This window comes from Oncorhynchus masou, chromosome 3 (genome assembly GCF_036934945.1).
Source record: "Oncorhynchus masou masou isolate Uvic2021 chromosome 3, UVic_Omas_1.1, whole genome shotgun sequence".
Lineage (NCBI taxonomy): Eukaryota > Metazoa > Chordata > Actinopteri > Salmoniformes > Salmonidae > Oncorhynchus > Oncorhynchus masou.
This window is the reverse complement of record NC_088214.1, coordinates 38,392,807-38,414,796: the sequence shown is the minus strand read 5'-3', so window position 1 is coordinate 38,414,796 and position 21,990 is coordinate 38,392,807. Positions and strand designations below refer to the sequence as shown.

The following is a 21,990-nucleotide window of genomic DNA, read 5'->3' as shown; positions in this document are numbered from 1 at the left end:
GTCGAATGCTCCGTAAAGAGTTGATAGAGATGGAATTCACGGCACAAAAATTCACGTTTACAAAATGTTTAGATTTGGGCTATAAAAATAGATTTTTATCAAAGAAAACAGCACTTCATTTGACCACTGGGACCGTCAGGAAGAGAAATAAGAGCAAGATATCAGAATGTAAGTCATTTTACCTTCAGATGTGAAACTTGTGTAAAAACTGTCATGGCGGGAAATGTTTATTTTTTTGATCGCTCTTTTCAAACAAAAGCATGATTTGTTCTCTGTAATAGCTATTTTAAATCGGAAAATGTAGTTTGATTACCAAGATTTTAATCTTTTGAAGGATGTAAGACACTTGCATTTTCAAGAATGTGTAATGTTACGGCGTTGTATTTTTAGTTGTCACTCTGAAATTTCCCCTGATGTTGATCCCTGTACGGGGATCGCAGCCATAACAGCTTAAATGCATAGTTGTCTTTGACACTTGAGGGTGCATCACAGCAATAGTTTTACAAATGTTAATTTTATAGCATGATGTAGCACTTCACCTATAAATGTGTATATATTTGGAATCGTTTGTCTCAGCCTCTTATGTACAGGATACTTCATAAGACCCAGTAGCGGGGCATCCGTTTATCTCTAGAGTAGCCTTTATGTCATCGATAGGGTTTTGCATTTTTCCAAGTGAGGTGGCTGTTAATCGCCAAACTTAATTTCTGCCATGAGAGGTGAACCTCTGCCATCACTGTTTCGGCTGTGATGGTGGCCTCCACCACCTCGTGGAGTTGGGCTCGGTGTAAGACACTGTGAGCATAGCGGATTATCTTCTCTTTGGTGCCGTCTTTCACTTGAATACTTACCCTTACTTATTGCTAGTCCGATTTAGGTCAAATATGTACTTTTAACTTGTAAAGTTTAACTTAGGCCAAAATTGTCGGAGCTTGATCAGCACACAGCCTTTCCCCAGAGTTCTATGCAGGAAGTCCCTTTGTAATTTATTTTCTACACAATGTTTCTGCTACCGTCTCTTATGACCGAAAAGAGCTTCTGGACATCAGAACAGCGATTACTCACCTTGACTTGGACAAATAATTTTTCTTTAATGAGTCGGACGGGAAGGATATACTCCAAACACCCGAACAGGCCCTCATCCCTATCATTCGCTGGAGTAAATTTTTTTGCGGAAAGCGATCGGGGCGACGATTGACTAATCTGCCTTTACCGTCAGTACTGTTAGCTAACGTTCAATCGCTGGAAAATAAACGGGACGAACTGAAAGCATGTATATCCTACCAACGGGACATTAAACTCTATCTTATGTTTCACCGAGTCGTGGCTGATCGAGAACATAACATACAGCTGGCGGGTTATACACTGTACCGGCAGGATAGAACATCAGCCGCTGTTCTTTTTTGAGGGCCCATGTCAAACCAGACTTGTGGAGGTCTACATTTTTTTTCTGAGTTCTAGTCTGATTTATTTGGATTTTTTACCTGTTGTCAAGCAGAGGCACTGAGTTTAAAGGTAGGCCTTGAAATACATCCACAGGTACACATCCAATAGGCTAATTGACATAATTTGAGTCAGTCAGAAGCTTCTAAAACCATGACATAATTTTCTGGTATTTTCCAAGCTGTTTAAAGGCAGTCAACATACTGTATGTAAACGTCTGACCCACTGGATTTGTGATACAGTGAAATAATCTGTTAACAATTGGTGGAAAAATGACTTGTCATGCGCAAAGTAGATGTCCTAACCGACTTGCCAAAACTGTAGTTTGTTAACAAGAAATGTGTGGAGTGGTTGAAAAATGCGTTTTAATGACTCCAACCTAAGTGTATGTAAACTTCCGTTGTCTTCTCTTTATAGCAGACCCTATTTCTATGGACCGGATTAAACAAAACCCAATTATTACTCTTACATTGAAGACATGGAGAGAGGTTCAACGCCAATATAAACTGAGTAATGACATTTCTAGACACATGCCTATATTTCACAACCCAGCCTTTCTCCCTGCTAATATGTCCCAAGGATTTAGGGAATGGGAAAAGAAGGCTTTGTAGAGTCTTAACTATTCAAAGGCTTAATTTTTATATATATAGTTACCTTCAGGTAAGGCTCTTGTCAATAGGTGTAATTGGCTGTCATTTTTTTAAACAATCCTCTAACGAGATGATTGAATCACTTTATCAAGGGGAAAACATTTTTATCACTATCCTTAACATGCCAACATATATTTTTAGATAATCTTAGGAACTCATGGCAGGTTGAATTGCAGGTGCAGATATCAGAGGAGAGTTGGGGAAATATATGGGAAACACTATATAAAGCCACTGCATGGGAGTTTCAATTCAAAGTATTACATTGTTTTTTTTATGAGCCCTGAAACTTTATAAACTTTTCCGTGTTGACAAATGGGTACTTTTATCACATATTTTGGCCGAAAATATTATTTTTGGTCTAAAATTCTCAATGTTATTCAGGACATCACAGGTATTATTATTCATGTTATCTCCTCCTAGGTATTGTTCCTGTGGAAACACTCTAATCCTCTCCACTTAAATTGCAAGATTATCTTTTCACAGCAGCAGCAAGGAAACGTAACAAAATGCTGGGAAAATGAGCATGCACCCTCAAAAGATATGTGATTAGGTCTATGCGGGGAACTTGCTGACATGGAGAGAATTACATCAATCTTGCAGCATAGACAGCATAGGTACGAAGGAGTCTGGTCAGAGTTCCTGACATATCGTACGTGTCTTATTCTGTAATTTATGGGCTTTTGTTTTTTTTCTGTTTTTGTGTGGTTTAATCCAAGTGGTATACTTATTCAGAATCTTGAAAAATGTGCTCTATACAGCCAAAATGTACCCTGAACATGTGAATGTAACTACTACAGCATAGATAAGTTGTGTATGTATGGTACGTATTCTTTAATAACTAATGTTTAAAAAAAGTTACAAACAAAACAGTATGGTTGGTTACGAGCCAATAAAAGGGCAGCCATCCCCTCAGGCGCCATCATGTATGAGATTATTATTAATAATGTGGACAAAAGAGCAAGACCTATTTTAATTTGTCAAACTGGAGCAGAGCATCAATCATGTCACCAGAATAAGACCCTCAATATGTATTGGTAAAGAGCATAAAGCTCATAGCCATGCACTTCCACTACCCTGTGAAGTTCATCATAATTGACGTAGTCTGTATCATAAGAAACTGCATGTTTTCCCGTGTTGTGTGGTCCTGCCATTACGACATGTTTACGTTGATGGTTATTATATTCATATTTGCGCATCAATGGTTTTACTGCCTGTTCTTACATAATTTTAGACACACAAATATATCCCACCTTTCCTATCTTATTTTGTTTGGTCGACATCAGGAACGTTTACCGACATTTGTTGTTTTATCTGATACAGTGCATTCGGAAAGTATTCAGACCCCTTTTTCCACATTTTGATACGTTACAGCCTTACTCTAAAATTGAGGGGGGGTGGGAGAAACGATTTAATCAATCTACACACACTACCCCATAATGACAAAGCAAACAGTTTTGGACATTTCTGCAAATGTATTAAAAATTAGCTATCACATTTATATAAGTATTCAGACCCTTTTACTCAGTACTTTGTTGAAGCACCTTTGGCAGTGATTACAGCATCAAGTCTTCTTGGGTATGACGCTACAAGCTTGGCACACATGTATTTGGGGAGTTTCTCCCATTCTTCTGCAAATCCCCTCAAGCACTGTCAGGTTAGATGGGGAGTGTCACTGCACAGCTATTTTCAGGTCTCGAGCTGTTCGATCGGGTTCAAGTCCAGGCTCTAGCTGGGCCACTCAAGGACATTCAGAGACTTATCCCAAAGCCACTCCTGCGTTATCTTGGCTGTGTGCTTCGGGTCGTTGTCCTGATGGAAGGTGAACCATCTGAGGTCTGGAGTGCACACTCTGTTAACCTTTCCCTCGATCCTGACTAGTCTCCCAGTCCCTGCTGCTGAGAAACATCCCCACCGCATGATGCTGCCACCACCAAGCTTTACCATAGGGATGGTGCCAGGTTTACTCCAGAAGTGACGCTATGCATTCAGGCCAAAGAGTTGAATTGAGTTTTTTTCAGACCAGAGAATCTTGTTTATCATGATGTGAGGTGCCTTTTGGCAAACTCTTAGTGGCCTGTCATGTGCCTTTTTTAAATATTTTTTTTATTAACTGAGGAGTAGCTTCTATCTGGCCACTCTACCATAAAGGCCTGATTGGTGGAGTGCTGCAGAGATGGTTGTCCTTCTGGAAGGTTCTCCCATCTCGAAAGGAACACTGGAGCTCTGTCAGTGACCATTGGATTCTTGGTCACCTCCCTGACCAAGACTCTTCTCCCCCGATTGCTCAGTTTGCCCGGCCAGTGAGCGAGAGTATTAATTGTTCCAAACGTATTCCATGTGTTCTTGGGGACCTTCAATGCTGCAGAATTTATTGTACCATTCCCCACATCTGTGCCTCGACACAATCCTGTCTCGGAGCTCTATGGACAATTCCTTCGACCTCATGGCTTGGTTTTTGCTCTGACATGCACTGTCAACTGTGGGACCTTTTATATAGACAGGTGTGTGCCTTTCCAAATCATGTCCAATCAATTGAATTTATGACAGGTGGACTCCAATACGTATTTAACTAAGTTATTTCTTTTTAAAGTTTTTAATACATTTGCAAACAACATTTCTGAACATGTTCACCTTGTCATTATGGGCTATTGTGTGTAGATTTTATTTTTTTTAATCCATTTTTGAATAAGACTAACGTAACAAAAAGTAAAGGATTCTGAATACTTTCCAAATGTATGTACTTTAAGCGCATTAAAAAGTTGGCTCGAATCCTGGTTATTGATTTACACTTTTTTTTAAAGCCTCCTGTGTATTGCGAACAATAGCTTGGAATTGGTTATTTGATACTGTAGGTCCTCGCTGTGCTTTGATTCTAGACCATTATTTGGCGCCTGCCAAATGGATCTCTCCAGTCTTAGATGTAATTGCGTAAGTAGGGGTCATTGCCTAACTTTCCATAGGATCATTGCTGTCCATACAATGGCTTGCTTTTATTTTCTGCTATGTTAGTTTTTTGGCATAGTTTTCCCTTGTATGTCATTAATTTTTCAAATATAGGACGCATCAGAGTTCATTCAGTCCTCTTATGGTTTGTTTTTATCCCAAGACCAAGGATGTACCCCCTCTTCAAAAAAAAAGCGTCACATCCTAGACGGAATTACAGTATTATGCAACCCCGTCATTGTTCGTACACGTTGTTGTACTTTCTCGTTAGGGGATACTGAGGAGCCTGCAACACCGTCTATCACAATCACCATTTGTCAAAGCATCGACTACAACTTTGTAACTTAGATTTTTCAGAAAGATGATTGCCGGTCTCATGCCTTACACATGATTCAGAGCTATTTCTGCCACATTTGTAATAACTTGAAACGGTGAATACTAAGCCAACTACCAACCGATTTTACGAATAAGGAGCAGTTCAAAAACCTTGTTGACCCAAATCTTTAAAGGGTCAATCTGCGGTTCAAACAATAACGAAGATTAGGGATGGGGCTGGAGAAATGTAACCACGTTAAAATTCCTAGACTTCGCTATGGTTGCCATGACCTCACAATTGTTTTCAATATGTTTTGATGCTATACAGTGTTTGTTTACAATTACATCATTTAAAGAAAAGACAATTACAAACTTAGATTTTGGGTTCTGATGGGGTGCAACAGTTGAACTAAGCTCATGAGGCATTCACAAGTTAGTCTTCGAGAATCAATGGATATATATCGTCAAGAAATTAATGTAGCAATTGCAGCTTGACCCTTTTTTTTAAGCGAGAACAGTCTGGTTATTTGATTATGAAAGAATTAGTTATACTGTAAGTGTTCTATTTGATTATCATTACTATACAGACCTAAGCCACTGACATTTTATAACCAATTTATTTTGTAATGCTTCTATGGAGTTCCATACCAATGTATCGCAGTGGTGTCATAACTTATTATTATGTTTTGCTGGGTGCTTATGTACAAGTTTGTATTATACGCATGTGTCAATTATGTTTTTTTTGCATACCCCAACACCCTAATAGTGGGGATGCTGCCAGGGTCAGACATTATCAACAGTGACCCTGGAGCATTTAGGGTTAAGTATCTTGCTCCAGAGGACAGATTTTCACCTCGTCTTCTCAGGGATTCGAACTAGTGACCATTGGCTCAACGCTCTAACCGCTAGGCTACTTTTTAAAATAATTGTTTCACTTTTTTTATTTGGTAAATATTTTCTTAACCAACAGTGGAGTTCAAGAAAGAGTTAAGGGCTTGTAAGTTTCATGGTCAGGTCTACATGTGACAAATATAGTTTGAATTGATATTCCTGCTGCCTATGGCATATACCAGGCATATAAGGTTCTGTATTGTTCTTGTCATGGTCATCAGGCGTATGAGCGGTCAGACAGTGAGGAAGTGACCGTCATCATCAAGCTAGTGAAGAAGATACTCATCATTATCTCCAGGCCAGCCAGGTTACTGGAGTGTCTGGTAAGATTCCAACAATCATAAACAGTTTTTTGTTCTTCTCCGATTCCAGGAAGTGGTGCTCCTTAAGCAATTGCTAACCAACACAACTAATATGATGCGTAACATCCACGATGCGTTTTTGTCCAGCCTCTGATGTTAAAACATTTTTTGTAGGTTAAGTACATTGAGCGCTAGACTTAAATACTGCACCACGAAGTGTACTCACTAGCTTGTTACATGGTTATAACGCTAAAAACCCTGGTGTACATCGACCTATGTAACGTGAATCGTAACAGCCAATATTCCTATGGTCTTTACACCACCAATAGGAGTTTAACCCAGAGGAGTTCTTGCACCGTCTGGAGGCAGCAGAGGACCATGCCAAGGTGGGCCAGGTCATCAAGACAGACATCCCCCGCTACATCATCAGCCAGCTGGGCCTCACCAGAGACCCTCTGGAAGGTACAGTACCGTGGGGCTTCCTCTTCCACAATCTCTTTTAATATGAAGCACTTTAGGGTTATTTTAAAACCTGGCCAAGCGGCTACCTGTTTTTGATTCTCCCATGTTGTCTCTGAATATAATGTGCAATAGATCAACTTGTGATCGCACCAAGTTGCAGAAGGGTGACATTTGTGAGGATGGCATGGGTCATGTTCATCTGGGCATACGCGATAAAACGTTTCAAAACATTTGCTACAGTAAAGGAGTTTTTCGTATTGTCCAGGTAATCTCAACAGGTTTCAGTCTTGTTTCCTTTCGTTTGGTGCCTGACCATTCTCTCTCCCAATGTTGTACTGTAGACATGGTCCATCTGGAGCAGACCTGCCCTGGTCACGGAGCAGCCTGCAGAGACTCTGACGACACTGGGGAGGTAAGGCAACCAGAAACACTTTCACTGCAGGATAAGTTCCGCTAAGCTATGTATTAGCGTAGCGTGTACTGTGTAGGAATGAACGTGCACATGAACTTGCACATTATAGAATTCGCTTGGCTTTAGATGAGATGCATAGACAGTTAAAGTTCTTTAAAAAAAAATGATATTACACATACTCTGGCAATTACACGGCATGTTTAATCGTTTGGACCTGGCAAATGTGTTCAGGAGAAATTGCTTTGTTCTTCAATTTTGTGTCTCAGAACCGGGCAGCCTGCGCTCCTTCTCGCAGGAAACCAGTTGAGAGCGACTTTGACACCCTCAAGCTCATCAGTAACGGGGCCTATGGGTGAGTACGAGCTCTTCGTTTGTAGCAGTCTGTCTTTTTTGAGGAAATCTGAGTGTGCAGAACGCAGAAGTGAAACCGAAAGAGGATATCTTGAATGCGTGTGCTGCCATACAGTTGGCTAAAATGCCAGAATGACATTTCTTCAACAAATACCACGCCAATGTTAATGACCAACTGGCCAAATGCCTGTTCAAATATGTTGACAGTGGACCAACTGTGCCATATTAAGCTGGGTGTACACTATACGATTTTGGCCCTGATTTAGCTATCCCAGACAAGTTTTTGAGATCGGATACAAAATACCCATGTCTTTGCTTCCTCGAGGCATGCGGCCGTCACAGGCGCTCGTTTATTGTGAGCAGGTCAGAGACCCAATCTGAGGGCTACCAATCCCGTCTTTGAGCAGTCCCGGACTTCCCGATGTTTATTTTCAAACGCGTTTGATTTATCGGCACAAAGTCCGCAATGTTCTTGTAGGGTGAGATGTGCAACGACAAGTTTTGAGAACGGTGATTAGCAATAGCAATGAGAGCTCGCCATTGAAATGTTTCGCGTCACCCAGAATGCGTAGACGCAGGAGCGACGACTATAACTTGTATGCGTCTGCACTTGCCTTTTGCCAAAATGTCAAATCGTTATAGCTCTGTTCACAAGCAAATGTTATTCAATAAGAAATATTAGCTAGAAACATTTACTCTGTATGGCGAGCGTGAATGTCTGACTGAAAACGTTTTGAGGCCGCTTCGAGCCTCCGCTCGTTCAATGTGATTCGATTGTTTCTTGCGAGACCGCGCGGCATTGACAATCCTCACGCTCAAGTGAGGAATCTTGTGGCGTCTGACACAGTCTGTGCCACATCGTTGAGTGTGCGCACCGCTACGTTGGCGAGACAAAAAACAACAAACGACTGGAAAGACAGTCGTTTTGATGTGAGAGGCTCAGCGACGTTAGGATTTAGAAAGTCGTGTAGTGCTTACCATTGCTTGTCCAATCCTCTCAGATCTCCAAAAGTGACCAGGGGCTGTTTCTGAAAAGGGCCTGTGTCTTTTCATAGTTTTACAGAAGACCGCTTCCTCTTTCATCTCCACTACACAATATGGCAAAAGCAATACGATTGATGCTTACTGGTCGTACTCTCACATCAGTGCAGAAGACGTATTTTAAGGCTGTTATAAGAAGCACTGAAGTAACTGACTTTGTCTTCTCATTTTCTTTCTCTCTCCCTCTCTCGGTCTGCCCTTCGCTCTCCTTTTCCACGGCCACAGTGCTGTGTTCCTGGTGAGGCACAGGGAGACCCGGCAGCGTTTTGCCATGAAGAAGATCAACCGTCAGAACCTGATGCTGAGGAACCAGATCCAGCAGGTATTTGTGGAGCGGGACATCCTGACCTTCGCCGAGAACCCCTTCGTCGTCTCCATGTTCTGCTCCTTCGAGACGCGCAGACACCTCTGTATGGTCATGGAGTATGTAGAAGGTAGGTTCTTAATGTAGATGTACACCCCTGCAGACTCACACAGACATAATGTATATGGCAGGGAAGGATACACTGGAATGACATACAAGATGCACACGGTCACAAACACACACTGATTTTTACACACTCAGATGCTACATATTGATTTAGAGACGGTACTACTTTATGGTTCTGGAGCATGACCGTGCGTCAGAACACCACCTTACCCTCCCTCGGCCCACATATTCTAAACGTAATGACTCAAAATTCATTCTTTTGGGTGTCGAAGAAGCCCAAGGCGGAGATGAGTTGAAATGATTGTCAGACCACAAACTGTTATAGCAGGTGTAACTCTGCTGCCAGTTCAAATTCAAGTCTCGGCAGCACACAAATCAAATCAGGTTCTCATGGTCGTTGCTTGCCAGCCTTTTACACAGTCTGTTGGCGTGCCGTCTTCCTCCTCAGGTGGGGACTGTGCCAACCTGTTGAAAAACATTGGCCCACTGCCAGTGGACATGACCAGGATGTACTTTGCAGAGACTGTCTTGGCACTGGAGTACCTCCACAACTACGGCATTGTACACAGAGACCTGAAACCTGACAAGTGAGTCTGGAACCTGACGAGCCAGGTGTCCTGATCATATTATACATTAATGGCAGTGTGTATTTGACTTTGTGTTCATGTGTATAACATACATTCTGGATTTTAATAAAAAAAAATTTACACCAAGGCTTCGTTCTGCATTGTTCACTATCCAGCATCAACTTCTGTTTGTTCGTTTTGTAAACTATTGTTTTCTAATGCATTTTCTTCCTGTGTAGTTTGCTGATCACATCCATGGGCCACATCAAGCTGACTGACTTTGGTCTGTCCAAGATTGGCCTGATGAACATGACCACCAACCTGTATGAGGAACACATTGAAAAGGACACAAGGGAGTTTATAGACAAGCAGGTGAGCTCTCCATTTCTCTCTATCCCTAAATGTTTGTCTTAATTGGTTTCTAATGTCCTCTACAACTGTCTTGTCAGTCTCATACCTTCTCATTCTGTTTAGCTACCTGACTTATACTCTCTCTCTTGTCCATTGCCCATTCTTAAATCCTCCCTTCTGGTTCTCTGTCCCAGGTGTGTGGTACACCGGAGTACATTGCTCCAGAGGTGATCCTGAGGCAAGGCTATGGGAAGCCGGTGGACTGGTGGGCTATGGGCATCATCCTCTATGAGTTCCTGGTGGGCTGCGTGCCTTTCTTCGGAGACACACCCGAACAGCTCTTCGGACAGGTGGTCAATGGTGAGAGTCATCTCCTGAATGGGGGAAACGTTAGCCTGGTTAAATTAGACTGAATGCTATGTTATTGTTACCCAGGCTAGGGTAACATGGCTCTGACTGGTCAAGTTAATTCAATGAATAGGCTCTACAAGCACCTCCTGTCTTTTGCCATGGATTGCCTCTGTTGCGTGGTGCAAAAAGACTGTGATCCAAACACCCTCTAATTTGTCTTACTCTGGGATGGGCAGATGTCTTTCAAACATCTAGTCACCAATGTCAAGATGAAGTTCCCGTTATCAATATCACAGTTCCCACCTACCAGTCCGTTTTGAATCATTGTCAAATGTTTCATGTTGTATGTGTAATTCAGATGATATGGTATTCAGGAAATGTGTGTTTCACAGATGACATCATCTGGCCTGAGGGGGAGGACTCCCTGCCTGCTGATGCCCAGGACCTGATCACCAGGCTGCTGAGGCAAAGCCCTCTGGACCGCCTCGGGACTGGTGGGTGGGCCTCTTTATTGCTGCCTTCATTTGTCATTTTGGAGTCACATTTATTGTAAATAAGATTTAGGAATATGTTTCGAGAGCATTTCTACGTCACTGTGGATGCTACCATGTTTATGGATAAATACAAATCATTGTATTTTTCACTGAAATGTATTTCAATGTCATGATTGTAGTTTTTATTAGAGATGGTTTGATGAGATTCATCAAAAAAGCACCACCTAACGTGATGTGGGTTTGACTATATTGGCCTTATTGATTACTTGGTTTGATTTAAATCATTTATCCCTATGGTACTCCCAGGGGGGACACCAGAGGTCAAGATGCACATGTTCTTTGTGGGTCTGGACTGGAACGGACTGTTACGACAGAAAGCAGAGTTTATCCCTCAACTGGAGACTGAGGACGACACCAGCTACTTTGACAGTAGGTGGCGACCTTTACCACTCACTTGGGAGTATTTAAATGTCGTTGTGTTAGACAGTGAAGGTAGAAGTTGCCTGTAAACACGGCTCTATGATCCTTACACCCCCCCCCCAAATCTTGGTCATAAGTGCGGTGTCCATAAACCTTCTCTGCACTCGATGAGTGTGTGGGCTACTGACTACTCTGTGTGTCTGTGTTGCTCTCCAGCCCGATCTGAGCGGTACAGTCACCTGGGCTCAGATGATGACGAAACCTGTGATGAAGACACGTCCCTGGAGCTCAAGCAGTTCTCCTCTGTGGCACATCGCTTTAGCAAGGTGGGAAATGACCCAATGTTTGTTCATATCGTTTAGATTTAGAGTATGCCGAACATATATTTTACTCAAGAATACTCCTTGCAACACTGCCCCTTGTAAAATCATCATGTTTTAGTTTGTTGGGACAAAATACAAAAAATATTTGTAAACTGAAAAGGAACTCTTCCCTTCGTGCAAAAGTCTCACTGTAATGACTTCCCCTTCAAACAGCTCTACTGAAATAACCTGTGGTTTTGTTAATAAGCATAATTTTTTTTATTAGGTCATGCTTGTTTTTTGACCTCTGACCTCTTTGTGCCCCCCAGGTGTACAGCAGCACGGAGCACCTGTCCACCTCCACGCCATCCAATCATAGCCTGTCGTCGTCAGAGCGCAGCCACAGTGAGGAGAAGATGGGGAGGTGGGAGGGGAAGTGTTTCCTATCCCCAGAAGAGGGACACAAACAGGGGGCCATCGGGGACCGGAGGACTGAGGGACACCGAGGAAGGTGAGCGATGAAGGCCCTTGGTACAATAACACAGCACTCAGACTACACTATGTTTTGTGTGATGTTGTGAGCGTAGTCTAGCTTTAGCTGGAACAGCATCAAAATTCACTAAACAGCGTTATTTGCCTTTTTCTATGGTTATAAGGGAGATATCGTATTCAACTCCAAATAACTATTGAAAACATGCACATTTTAAATATGAATTGGTGGGCAGCAGGTTTCATTCTTCCATCAATTTTAGCATAACCAGATCGCAACTGCCCCCTCTAAGTGTATCCTTCAATTCAGTCCCCCTCCCCTCATGTGCTCTAGCCTGCGTCCCAGGGCCTCCTCCGGTTCGTCCCAGTCAGAGAGGAGTGCCAGTCCGCTGGTTATGAACAGCACCCAGAGCCTGGACACCATGCCACGCTTCGCCATCTCAACTGAGGAAGAGGGTGAGTTGAGACTACACACAAATGTGTTTAGGGCTACACACACATACTTCAGAGACATAGACACACTGCCATAAAGTAAACATACACACAGGTATTTTGTGTGTGTGTGTGTATACACAGGATATTTTTACTGTGCTTACATTTCTAAAAGACAAGATTGCACACTCCAGCCAGCACATTGACTTAACACCTCCCCCCCTTCTCTCTCAGATGGGGTAGTGTCCAACTTGCAGCGTATCCGTCTTCGTAGTAACAGCACGGGTACGCGGCCCTCCTACAGGCGCGGGGGGTCCCGCCGCTTTGGGCACCAGCTGGACACCCCCGAGAAGACTAGGGCACCTGCGGGCTGCATGGTCCCCAAGTCTGCCTCCATCTCTGGCCTGTCCCTCATCATCACCCCAGGTTGGTAAACCAACTGGAGCTAGCTATCGTGTACTAGCCCACTCTGACCCCATTAAGAGTGTCTGGTCTCAAATGGTACCTTATTCCTGGTGCATGTGTCGCTTCAAAGAATTCTATTTTTGTCAAATGCTTTTGTCCAGAGCTATGACTAAAAGTAGCATTTTTACATGGGCCATTCATTTGCGATGTAGCCACTGTCTATAGGTTAGCATAATGCTAGCAACAACAACACACCTAGTATTGTACTGTATATGTGCCCTGCAGGCCTGTATGATTTCATATGTTTGTTCCGGCTTCATAAACAGACGATACTTTGCTAAATTCCCCAAGAAATTCCTCAGTCCTAGCATACCTCTCCATAACCCCCAGACACTGCGGACGGTGCCCCCGCCAGCCCCAAGTCGTCCCTGTCCTCCAACCCCTCGTCCCGGGACTCGTCCCCAAGCCGAGGGGACCTGTCCCTCAGTAGCCTGCGCCCCCCCGTGGTCATCCACAGCTCTGGGAAGAGGTTCGGCTTCGCCCTGCGAGCCATTCGTGTCTACATGGGTGACTCCGACGTCTACACTGTGCACCACATGGTCTGGGTAAGTGTCCCTTCCACAGAATGAAATAGAACACTAGAATGGTCTTTGGCACCCCGGCAACTTAACTACAGGACAGCCATCTTGGTCAGGGAAATCGGGCTATTCAATCTTAGTCTTAGTTTTTACATTTACATTACATTTAAGTCATTTAGCAGACGCTCTTATCCAGAGCGACTTACAAATTGGTGAATTCACCTTCTGACATCCAGTGGAACAGCCACTTTACAATAGTGCATCTAAATCATTTAAGGGGGGGGAGAAGGATTACTTATCCTATCCTAGGTATTCCTTGAAGAGGTGGGGTTTCAGGAAGGTGGTGATTGACTCCGCTGTCCTGGCGTCGTGAGGGAGTTTGTTCCACCATTGGGGGGCCAGAGCAGCGAACAGTTTTGACTGGGCTGAGCGGGAACTGAACTTCCTCAGTGGTAGGGAGGCGAGCAGGCCAGAGGTGGATGAACGCAGTGCCCTTGTTTGGGTGTAGGGCCTGATCAGAGCCTGGAGGTACTGCGGTGCCGTTCCCCTCACAGCTCCGTAGGCAAGCACCATGGTCTTGTAGCGGATGCGAGCTTCAACTGGAAGCCAGTGGAGAGAGCGGAGGAGCAGGGTGACGTGAGAGAACTTGGGAAGGTTGAACACCAGACGGGCTGCGGTGTTCTGGATGAGTTGTAGGGGTTTAATGGCACAGGCAGGGAGCCCAGCCAACAGCGAGTTGCAGTAATCCAGACGGGAGATGACAAGTGCCTGGATTAGGACCTGCGCCGCTTCCTGTGTGAGGCAGGGTCGTACTCTGTGGATGTTGTAGAGCATGAACCTACAGGAACGGGCCACCGCCATGATGTTAGTTGAGAACGACAGGGTGTTGTCCAGGATCACGCCAAGGTTCTTAGCGCTCTGGGAGGAGGACACAATGGAGTTGTCAACCGTGATGGCGAGATCATGGAACGGGCAGTCCTTCCCCGGGAGGAAGAGCAGCTCCGTCTTGCCGAGGTTCAGCTTGAGGTGGTGATCCGTCATCCACACTGATATGTCTGCCAGACATGCAGAGATGCGATTCGCCACCTGGTCATCAGAAGGGGGAAAGGAGAAGATTAATTGTGTGTCGTCTGCATAGCAATGATAGGAGAGACCATGTGAGGTTAAGACAGAGCCAAGTGACTTGGTGTATAGCGAGAATAGGAGAGGGCCTAGAACAGAGCCCTGGGGGACACCAGTGGTGAGAGCGCGTGGCGAGGAGACAGATTCACGCCACCTGGTAGGAGCGACCTGTCAGGTAGGACGCAATCCAAGCGTGGGCCGCGCCGGAGATGCCCAACTCGGAGAGGGTGGAGAGGAGGATCTGATGGTTCACAGTATCGAAGGCAGCCGATAGGTCTAGAAGGATGAGAGCAGAGGAGAGAGAGTTAGCTTTAGCAGTGCGGAGCGCCTCCGTGATACAGAGAAGAGCAGTCTCAGTTGAATGACTAGTCTTGAAACCTGACTGATTTGGATCAAGAAGGTCATTCTGAGAGAGATAGCGGGAGAGCTGGCCAAGGACGGCACGTTCAAGAGTTTTGGAGAGAAAAGAAAGAAGGGATACTGGTCTGTAGTTGTTGACATCGGAGGGATCGAGTGTAGGTTTTTTCAGAAGGGGTGCAACTCTCGCTCTCTTGAAGACGGAAGGGACGTAGCCAGCGGTCAGGGATGAGTTGATGAGCGAGGTGAGGTAAGGGAGAAGGTCTCCGGAAATGGTCTGGAGAAGAGAGGAGGGGATAGGGTCAAGCGGGCAGGTTGTTGGGCGGCCGGCCGTCACAAGAAGCGAGATTTCATCTGGAGAGAGAGGGGAGAAAGAGGTCAGAGCACAGGGTAGGGCAGTGTGAGCAGAACCAGCGGTGTCGTTTGACTTAGCAAACGAGGATCGGATGTCGTCGACCTTCTTTTCAAAATGGTTGACGAAGTCATCTGCAGAGGGGGGGGAGGGGGAGGAGGATTCAGGAGGGAGGAGAAGGTGGCAAAGAGCTTCCTAGGGTTAGAGGCAGATGCTTGGAATTTAGAGTGGTAGAAAGTGGCTTTAGCAGCAGAGACAGAGGAGGTATATGTAGAGAGGAGGGAGTGAAAGGATGCCAGGTCCGCAGGGAGGCGAGTTTTCCTCCATTTCCGCTCGGCTGCCCGGAGCCCTGTTCTGTGAGCTCGCAATGAGTCGTCGAGCCACGGAGCGGGAGGGGAGGACCGAGCCGGCCTGGAGGATAGGGGACATAGAGAGTCAAAGGATGCAGAAAGGGAAGAGAGGAGGGTTGAGGAGGCAGAATCAGGAGATAGGTTGGAGAAGGTATGAGCAGAGGGAAGAGATGATAGGATGGAAGAGGAGAGAGTAGCGGGGGAGAGAGAGCCAAGGTTGGGACGGCGCGATACCATCCGAGTAGGGGCAGTGTGGGAAGTGTTGGATGAGAGCGAGAGGGAAAAGGATACAAGGTAGTGGTCGGAGACTTGGAGGGGAGTTGCAATGAGGTTAGTGGAAGAACAGCATCTAGTAAAGATGAGGTCGAGCGTATTGCCTGCCTTGTGAGTAGGGGGGAAGGTGAGAGGGTGAGGTCAAAAGAGGAGAGGAGTGGAAAGAAGGAGGCAGAGAGGAATGAGTCAAAGGTAGACGTGGGGAGGTTAAAGTTGCCCAGGACTGTGAGAGGTGAGCCGTCCTCAGGAAAGGAGCTTATCAAGGCATCAAGCTCATTGATGAACTCTCCGAGGGAACCTGGAGGGCGATAAATGATAAGGATGTTAAGCTTGAAAGGGCTGGTAACTGTGACAGCATGGAATTCAAAGGAGGCGATAGACAGATGGGTAAGGGGAGAAAGAGAGAATGACCACTTGGGAGAGATGAGGATCCCGGTGCCACCACCCCGCTGACCAGAAGCTCTCGGGGTGTGCGAGAACACGTGGGCGGACGAAGAGAGAGCAGTAGGAGTAGCAGTGTTATCTGTGGTGATCCATGTTTCCGTCAGTGCCAAGAAGTCGAGGGACTGGAGGGAGGCATAGGCTGAGATGAACTCTGCCTTGTTGGCCGCAGATCGGCAGTTCCAGAGGCTACCGGAGACCTGGAAGTCCACGTGGGTCGTGCTCGCTGGGACCACCAGATTAGGGTGGCCGCGGCCACGCGGTGTGGAGCGTTTGTATGGTCTGTGCAGAGAGGAGAGAACAGGGATAGATAGACACATAGTTGACAGGCTACAGAAGAGGCTACGCTAATGCAAAGGAGATTGGAATTAAGCCAACATGTTATTTTGTCTTGTTGTACATTTAGTTACGTATTTCAAGGCTGCGTTGAAACAATGACTTTTCAATGATCCAAGACCACTCAGTTAATCCCTACCATTGTGACAATGAGTCGTCAGTATTGGGGCGGCAGGGTAGCCTAGTGGTTGGTGTTGGACTTGTAACTGCAAGTTCAAATCCCTGCACTGGCAAGGTACAAATCTGTCTTTCTGTCCCTGAACAGGCAGTTAACCCACTGTTCCTAGGCCATCATTGAAAATAAGAATTTGTTCTTAACTGACTTGCGTAGTTAAATAAAGATGAAATAAAATAATGCTGCATCAAATGTACCTGATACAAGGGGCATTGGCAAACACAATGTACAGTGGCTTGCGAAAGTATTCACCCCTTGGCATTTTTCCTATTTTCTTGCCTTACAACCTGGAAATAAAATTGAATATTTGGGGGTTTTGTATCATTTGATATGCACAACATGCCTACCACTTTGAAGATGCAAAATATTTTTTCTTGTGAGACAAGAAATTAGACAAAAAAAACAGAACTTGAGCGTGCCATACTATTCACCTCCCCAATGTCAATACTTTGTAGAGCCACCGTTTGCAGCAACTACAGCTGCAAGTCTCTTGGGGTATGTCTCTCTAAGCTTGGCACATCTAGCCACTGGGATTTTTGCCCATTCTTCAAGACAAAACTGCCCTAGCTCCTTCAAGTTGAATAGGTTCCGCTGGCATACAGTAATCTTTAAGTCATACTACAGATTCTCAATTGGATTGAGGTCTTTGCTTTCACGAGGCCATTCCAAAACATTTCAATGTTTCCCCTTAAACCACTCGTGTTGCTTTAGCAGTATGCTTAGGGTCATTGTCTTGCTGGATGGTGAACCTCCGTCCCAGTCTAAAATCTCTTGAAGACTGAAAAAGGGTTCCCTCAAGGATTTCCCTGTTTTTAGCACCATCCATCATTCCTGAAATTCTGACCAGTTTCCCAGTCCCTACCGATGAAAAAGATCCCCACAGCATGATGCTGCCACCACCACACTATGGGGATTGTGTTCTCGGGGTGATGAGGTGTTGGGTTTGCGCCAGACATAGCGTTTCTCTTGATGGTCAAAAAGCTAATTTTTAGTCATTTTACCAGAGTACCTTCCATATGTTTGGGGAGTCTCCCACATGCCTTTTGGCGAATACCAAACGTGTTTGCTTATTTTATTTCTTTAAGCAATGGCTTTTTTTCTGGCCACTCTATCGTAAAGCCCAGCTCGGGAATCTATGGCTTAAGGTGGTCCTTTATTTAACTAATTAACTAATTATCTGACTTCTGAAGGTAATTTGGCGCACCATATCTTATTTAGGGGCGTCATAGCAAAGGGGGTGAATACTTAATGCACCACTGTTCCTTTAAAAAACAAGACTTGTGTATGTCAATTACATGAAATCCAAATAATAATCCATTTAAATTACAGGTTGTAATGCAACAAAATAGGAAAACCGCCAAGGGGGATTAATACTTTTGCCAGGCACTGTAATTAACTTAATTTATGTGCCCCTAATTGCACCGTATACTTTTGTTTATCCTACATGTATTGTATGTAGTAATCATAAGCCAATGAACAGGAGTTACACTGTTGGCACTGAGGCGGTTTGCCCTATTGGGAAGACCACTTTGTGCCGCTCACCCTGCGCTATCAGCTCGAATATAAATAACATGAGCAAGTCTACTTCTGATAAGCTTCCCAGTAAAGCGTTAACAGCTCGTATTAACATATTCAGCCTGCGAAACAAGATCCATTAAGTCAATAACTTGCTTGTAACAGTCAGAACATGAATGTCATCTATCTCTGAAACGCACTTAGGTAATACCTTTTGATATAGTGGTAGCAATACATGGTTATAACATCTACCGAAAAGACATGGATGGTGTTGCGGTCTATATAAAGAACCACGCTCCAGTAAAGCTTAGACGATCTAATGTTAAATACTGTTGAAGCAAAAATGGCTACAGCCTCACCTAAAAGCCTATTCTTGTGGGAAGCTGCTATCGACCAAGTGCAAACAGTCAGTATCAGGATAATATGTGTGAAATGCTTGATAATGTATGTGATAAGAGAAGTATATTTTCTGAGTCATTTTAAATATTGACTGGCTCATCAAGCTGCCCACTCAAAAAAGTGCCTGCAACCTGGTTCAAGTTGTCAGTCGACCTACCAGGGTAGTTACAAACGGCACAGGAATTAAATCAAGATGTATTGTTCACATCTTTACTAATGCTGCAGAAATTTGCTTCAAAGCAGTATCCAAATCCATAGGCTGTAGTGATCACAATATAATAGCCATAGAGGAAAACCAAAGTTCCAAAGGCTGGGCATAGTATAGAGGTCATACAATACGTTTTGTAGTGATTTAATATGTTAATGATGTAAAGAAATATTTGCTGGTGTGTAATGAGGAGCAACCAGTCACTGCAATTGACACATTTTTATGAAACTGCTTATTCCAGTTACTAATAGGCATGCACCCATTAATAAAATTCCTGTAAACTCTTAAATCCCTGTGGATTGATGAGGAATTGAAACATTGTATGGTTGAGAGGACGAGGCAAAAGGTATAGCAAGTAAGTCTGGCAGCTCAACTGATTGGCAAACGTACTGCAAAATAAGAAATCATGTAACTAAATAAAAAGAATTATACTATGAAACAAAGATTAATGATAGTAAAAAGCTTTGGGACACTGTAAATGACATTTTGGGGGGGAAAAAAGCCAACTCTACTACATCATTCATTGACTCAGATGGCTCATTCATCAAAGCCCACTGATATTGCCAACTACTTACTTTTTCATTTTTTTAACTGTTTATTTAACTAGGCAAGTCAGTTAAGAATTTGTTCTTATTTTCAATGACGGCCTAGCAACAGTGGGTTAACTGCCTTGTTCAGAGGCAGAAGGACAGATTTCAACCTTGTCAACACGGGGATTCCATCTTGAAACTTTCCAGTTACTAGTCCAATGCTTTAACCACTAGGCTACCTGCCTCATTGGCAAGATGAGCAGACTTAGGGATGACATGACAGCAACAGACGCTGCACAGCCAAGTATATTGGACCAAATTATGAAAGACGACTTGTTCTTTTGAATTCCGTAAAATCATTGTGGAAGAGGTGTTAATAGAATTTTTTTCAATGACAAGCCACCGGGGTCTGACACTCTGGATGGAAAATTACTGAGGATATTGCCACTCCTATCTGCCACATCTTTGATTTAAGCCTACTAGAAAGTGTGTGCCCTTAGGCCTGGAAGGAAGCCAAAGTAATTCCGCTAGCAAAGAATAGTAAGGCCCCATTTACTGGCTTAAATCGTCCACCAATCAGCCTGTTACAAACCCTTAGTAAACTTCTGGAAAAAATTGTTGGACCGGATACATTGCTATTACACGGTAAACAAATTGACAACAGCAAACTTATAGGTAAGGACACTCAACAAGCACAGCACTTACACGAATGACTGATGGTTGGCTGAGCGAAATTGATGACAAAATGATTGCGGGGGCCGTCTTGTTAGACTTCAGTGCAGCTTTTGACATTATCGATCATAGTTTGCTGCTTGAAAAAAATATGTTATGGCTTTACCCCCCCCCCCCAGCTATAATGTGGATAAAGAGTTACTTGTCTAACAGAACAGAGGATGTTCTTTAATGGAAGACTCTCAAACATAATCCAGGTAGTATCAGGAATTCCCCAGGGTATCTGTTTAGGCCCCTTGATTTTTGTTCAATCTTTACTAACGACATGCCACTGACTTTCAGTAAAGCCAGAGTGTCTATGTATGCAGATGACTCAACACTATACACGTCAGCTACTACAGCGACAAACGCAAAGAGCTGCATTTAGTGTCAGAATGGGTGGCAAGGAACAAGTTGGCCCTAAAATATTTCTAAAAGCATAGTATTTGGGGCAAATCATTCACTAAACCTCAACTAAATAATGTGGAAATTGAGATGACTAAACTGCTTGGAGTAACCCTGTATTGTAAACTGTCATGGTCAAAACATATTGATACAACAGTAGCTAAGAATGAGAAGTACAGTGCCTTGCGAAAGTATTCGGCCCCCTTGAACTTTGCGACCTTTTGCCACATTTCAGGCTTCAAACATAAAGATATAAAACTATTTTTTTGTGAAGAATCAACAAGTGGGACACAATCATGAAGTGGATTGACATTTATTGGATATTTCAAACTTTTTTAACAAATCAAAAACTGAAAAATTGGGCGTGCAAAATTATTCAGCCCCTTTACTTTCAGTGCAGCAAACTCTCTCCAGAAGTTCAGTGAGGATCTCTGAATGATCCAATGTTGACCTAAATGACTAATGATGATAAATACAATCCACCTGTGTGTAATCAAGTCTCCGTATAAATGCACCTGCACTGTGATAGTCTCAGAGGTCCGTTAAAAGCGCAGACAGCATCATGAAGAACAAGGAACACACCAGGCAGGTCCGAGATACTGTTGTGAAGAAGTTTAAAGCCGGATTTGGATACAAAAAGATTTCCCAAGCTTTAAACATCCCAAGGAGCACTGTGCAAGCGATAATATTGAAATGGAAGGAGTATCAGACCACTGCAAATCTACCAAGACCTGGCCGTCCCTCTAAACTTTCAGCTCATACAAGGAGAAGACTGATCAGAGATGCAGCCAAGAGGCCCATGATCACTCTGAATGAACTGCAGAGATCTACAGCTGAGGTGGGAGACTCTGTCCATAGGACAACAATCAGTCGTATATTGCACAAATCTGGCCTTTATGGAAGAGTGGCAAGAAAAAGCCATTAAAGATATCCATAAAAAGTGTTGTTTAAAGTTTGCCACAAGCCACCTGGGAGACACACCAAACATGTGGAAGAAGGTGCTCTGGTCAGATGAAACCAAAATTGAACTTTTTGGCAACAATGCAAAACGTTATGTTTGGCGTAAAAGCAACACAGCTCATCACCCTGACCACACCATCCCCACTGTCAAACGTGGTGGTGGCAGCATCATGGTTTGGGCCTGCTTTTCTTCAGCAGGGACAGGGAAGATGGTTAAAATTGATGGGA

At 44.0% G+C, this 21,990-nt stretch overlaps 1 protein-coding gene across 6 annotated transcripts in view; it reads left to right on the top strand.

The window, feature by feature from the left end:
- Positions 1-21,990, top strand: part of LOC135516113 (microtubule-associated serine/threonine-protein kinase 3-like) — a 60,769-nt gene that overhangs the window by 25,852 nt on the left and 12,927 nt on the right. For 3 of the 6 annotated variants that reach the window (XM_064940182.1, XM_064940164.1, XM_064940173.1), the window contains 15 exons: positions 6,464-6,565; positions 6,874-7,006; positions 7,348-7,418; positions 7,685-7,770; positions 9,036-9,244; positions 9,689-9,827; positions 10,046-10,178; positions 10,352-10,517; positions 10,901-11,002; positions 11,309-11,431; positions 11,639-11,748; positions 12,054-12,235; positions 12,524-12,669; positions 12,880-13,071; positions 13,441-13,655. In XM_064940182.1, coding sequence (XP_064796254.1) covers positions 6,464-6,565; positions 6,874-7,006; positions 7,348-7,418; positions 7,685-7,770; positions 9,036-9,244; positions 9,689-9,827; positions 10,046-10,178; positions 10,352-10,517; positions 10,901-11,002; positions 11,309-11,431; positions 11,639-11,748; positions 12,054-12,235; positions 12,524-12,669; positions 12,880-13,071; positions 13,441-13,655 — 2,109 coding nt within the window. The remainder of the gene's footprint in view (positions 1-6,463; positions 6,566-6,873; positions 7,007-7,347; positions 7,419-7,684; positions 7,771-9,035; positions 9,245-9,688; positions 9,828-10,045; positions 10,179-10,351; positions 10,518-10,900; positions 11,003-11,308; positions 11,432-11,638; positions 11,749-12,053; positions 12,236-12,523; positions 12,670-12,879; positions 13,072-13,440; positions 13,656-21,990) is intronic. The other 3 variants (XM_064940191.1, XM_064940199.1, XM_064940208.1) reach the window with 2 other exon arrangements.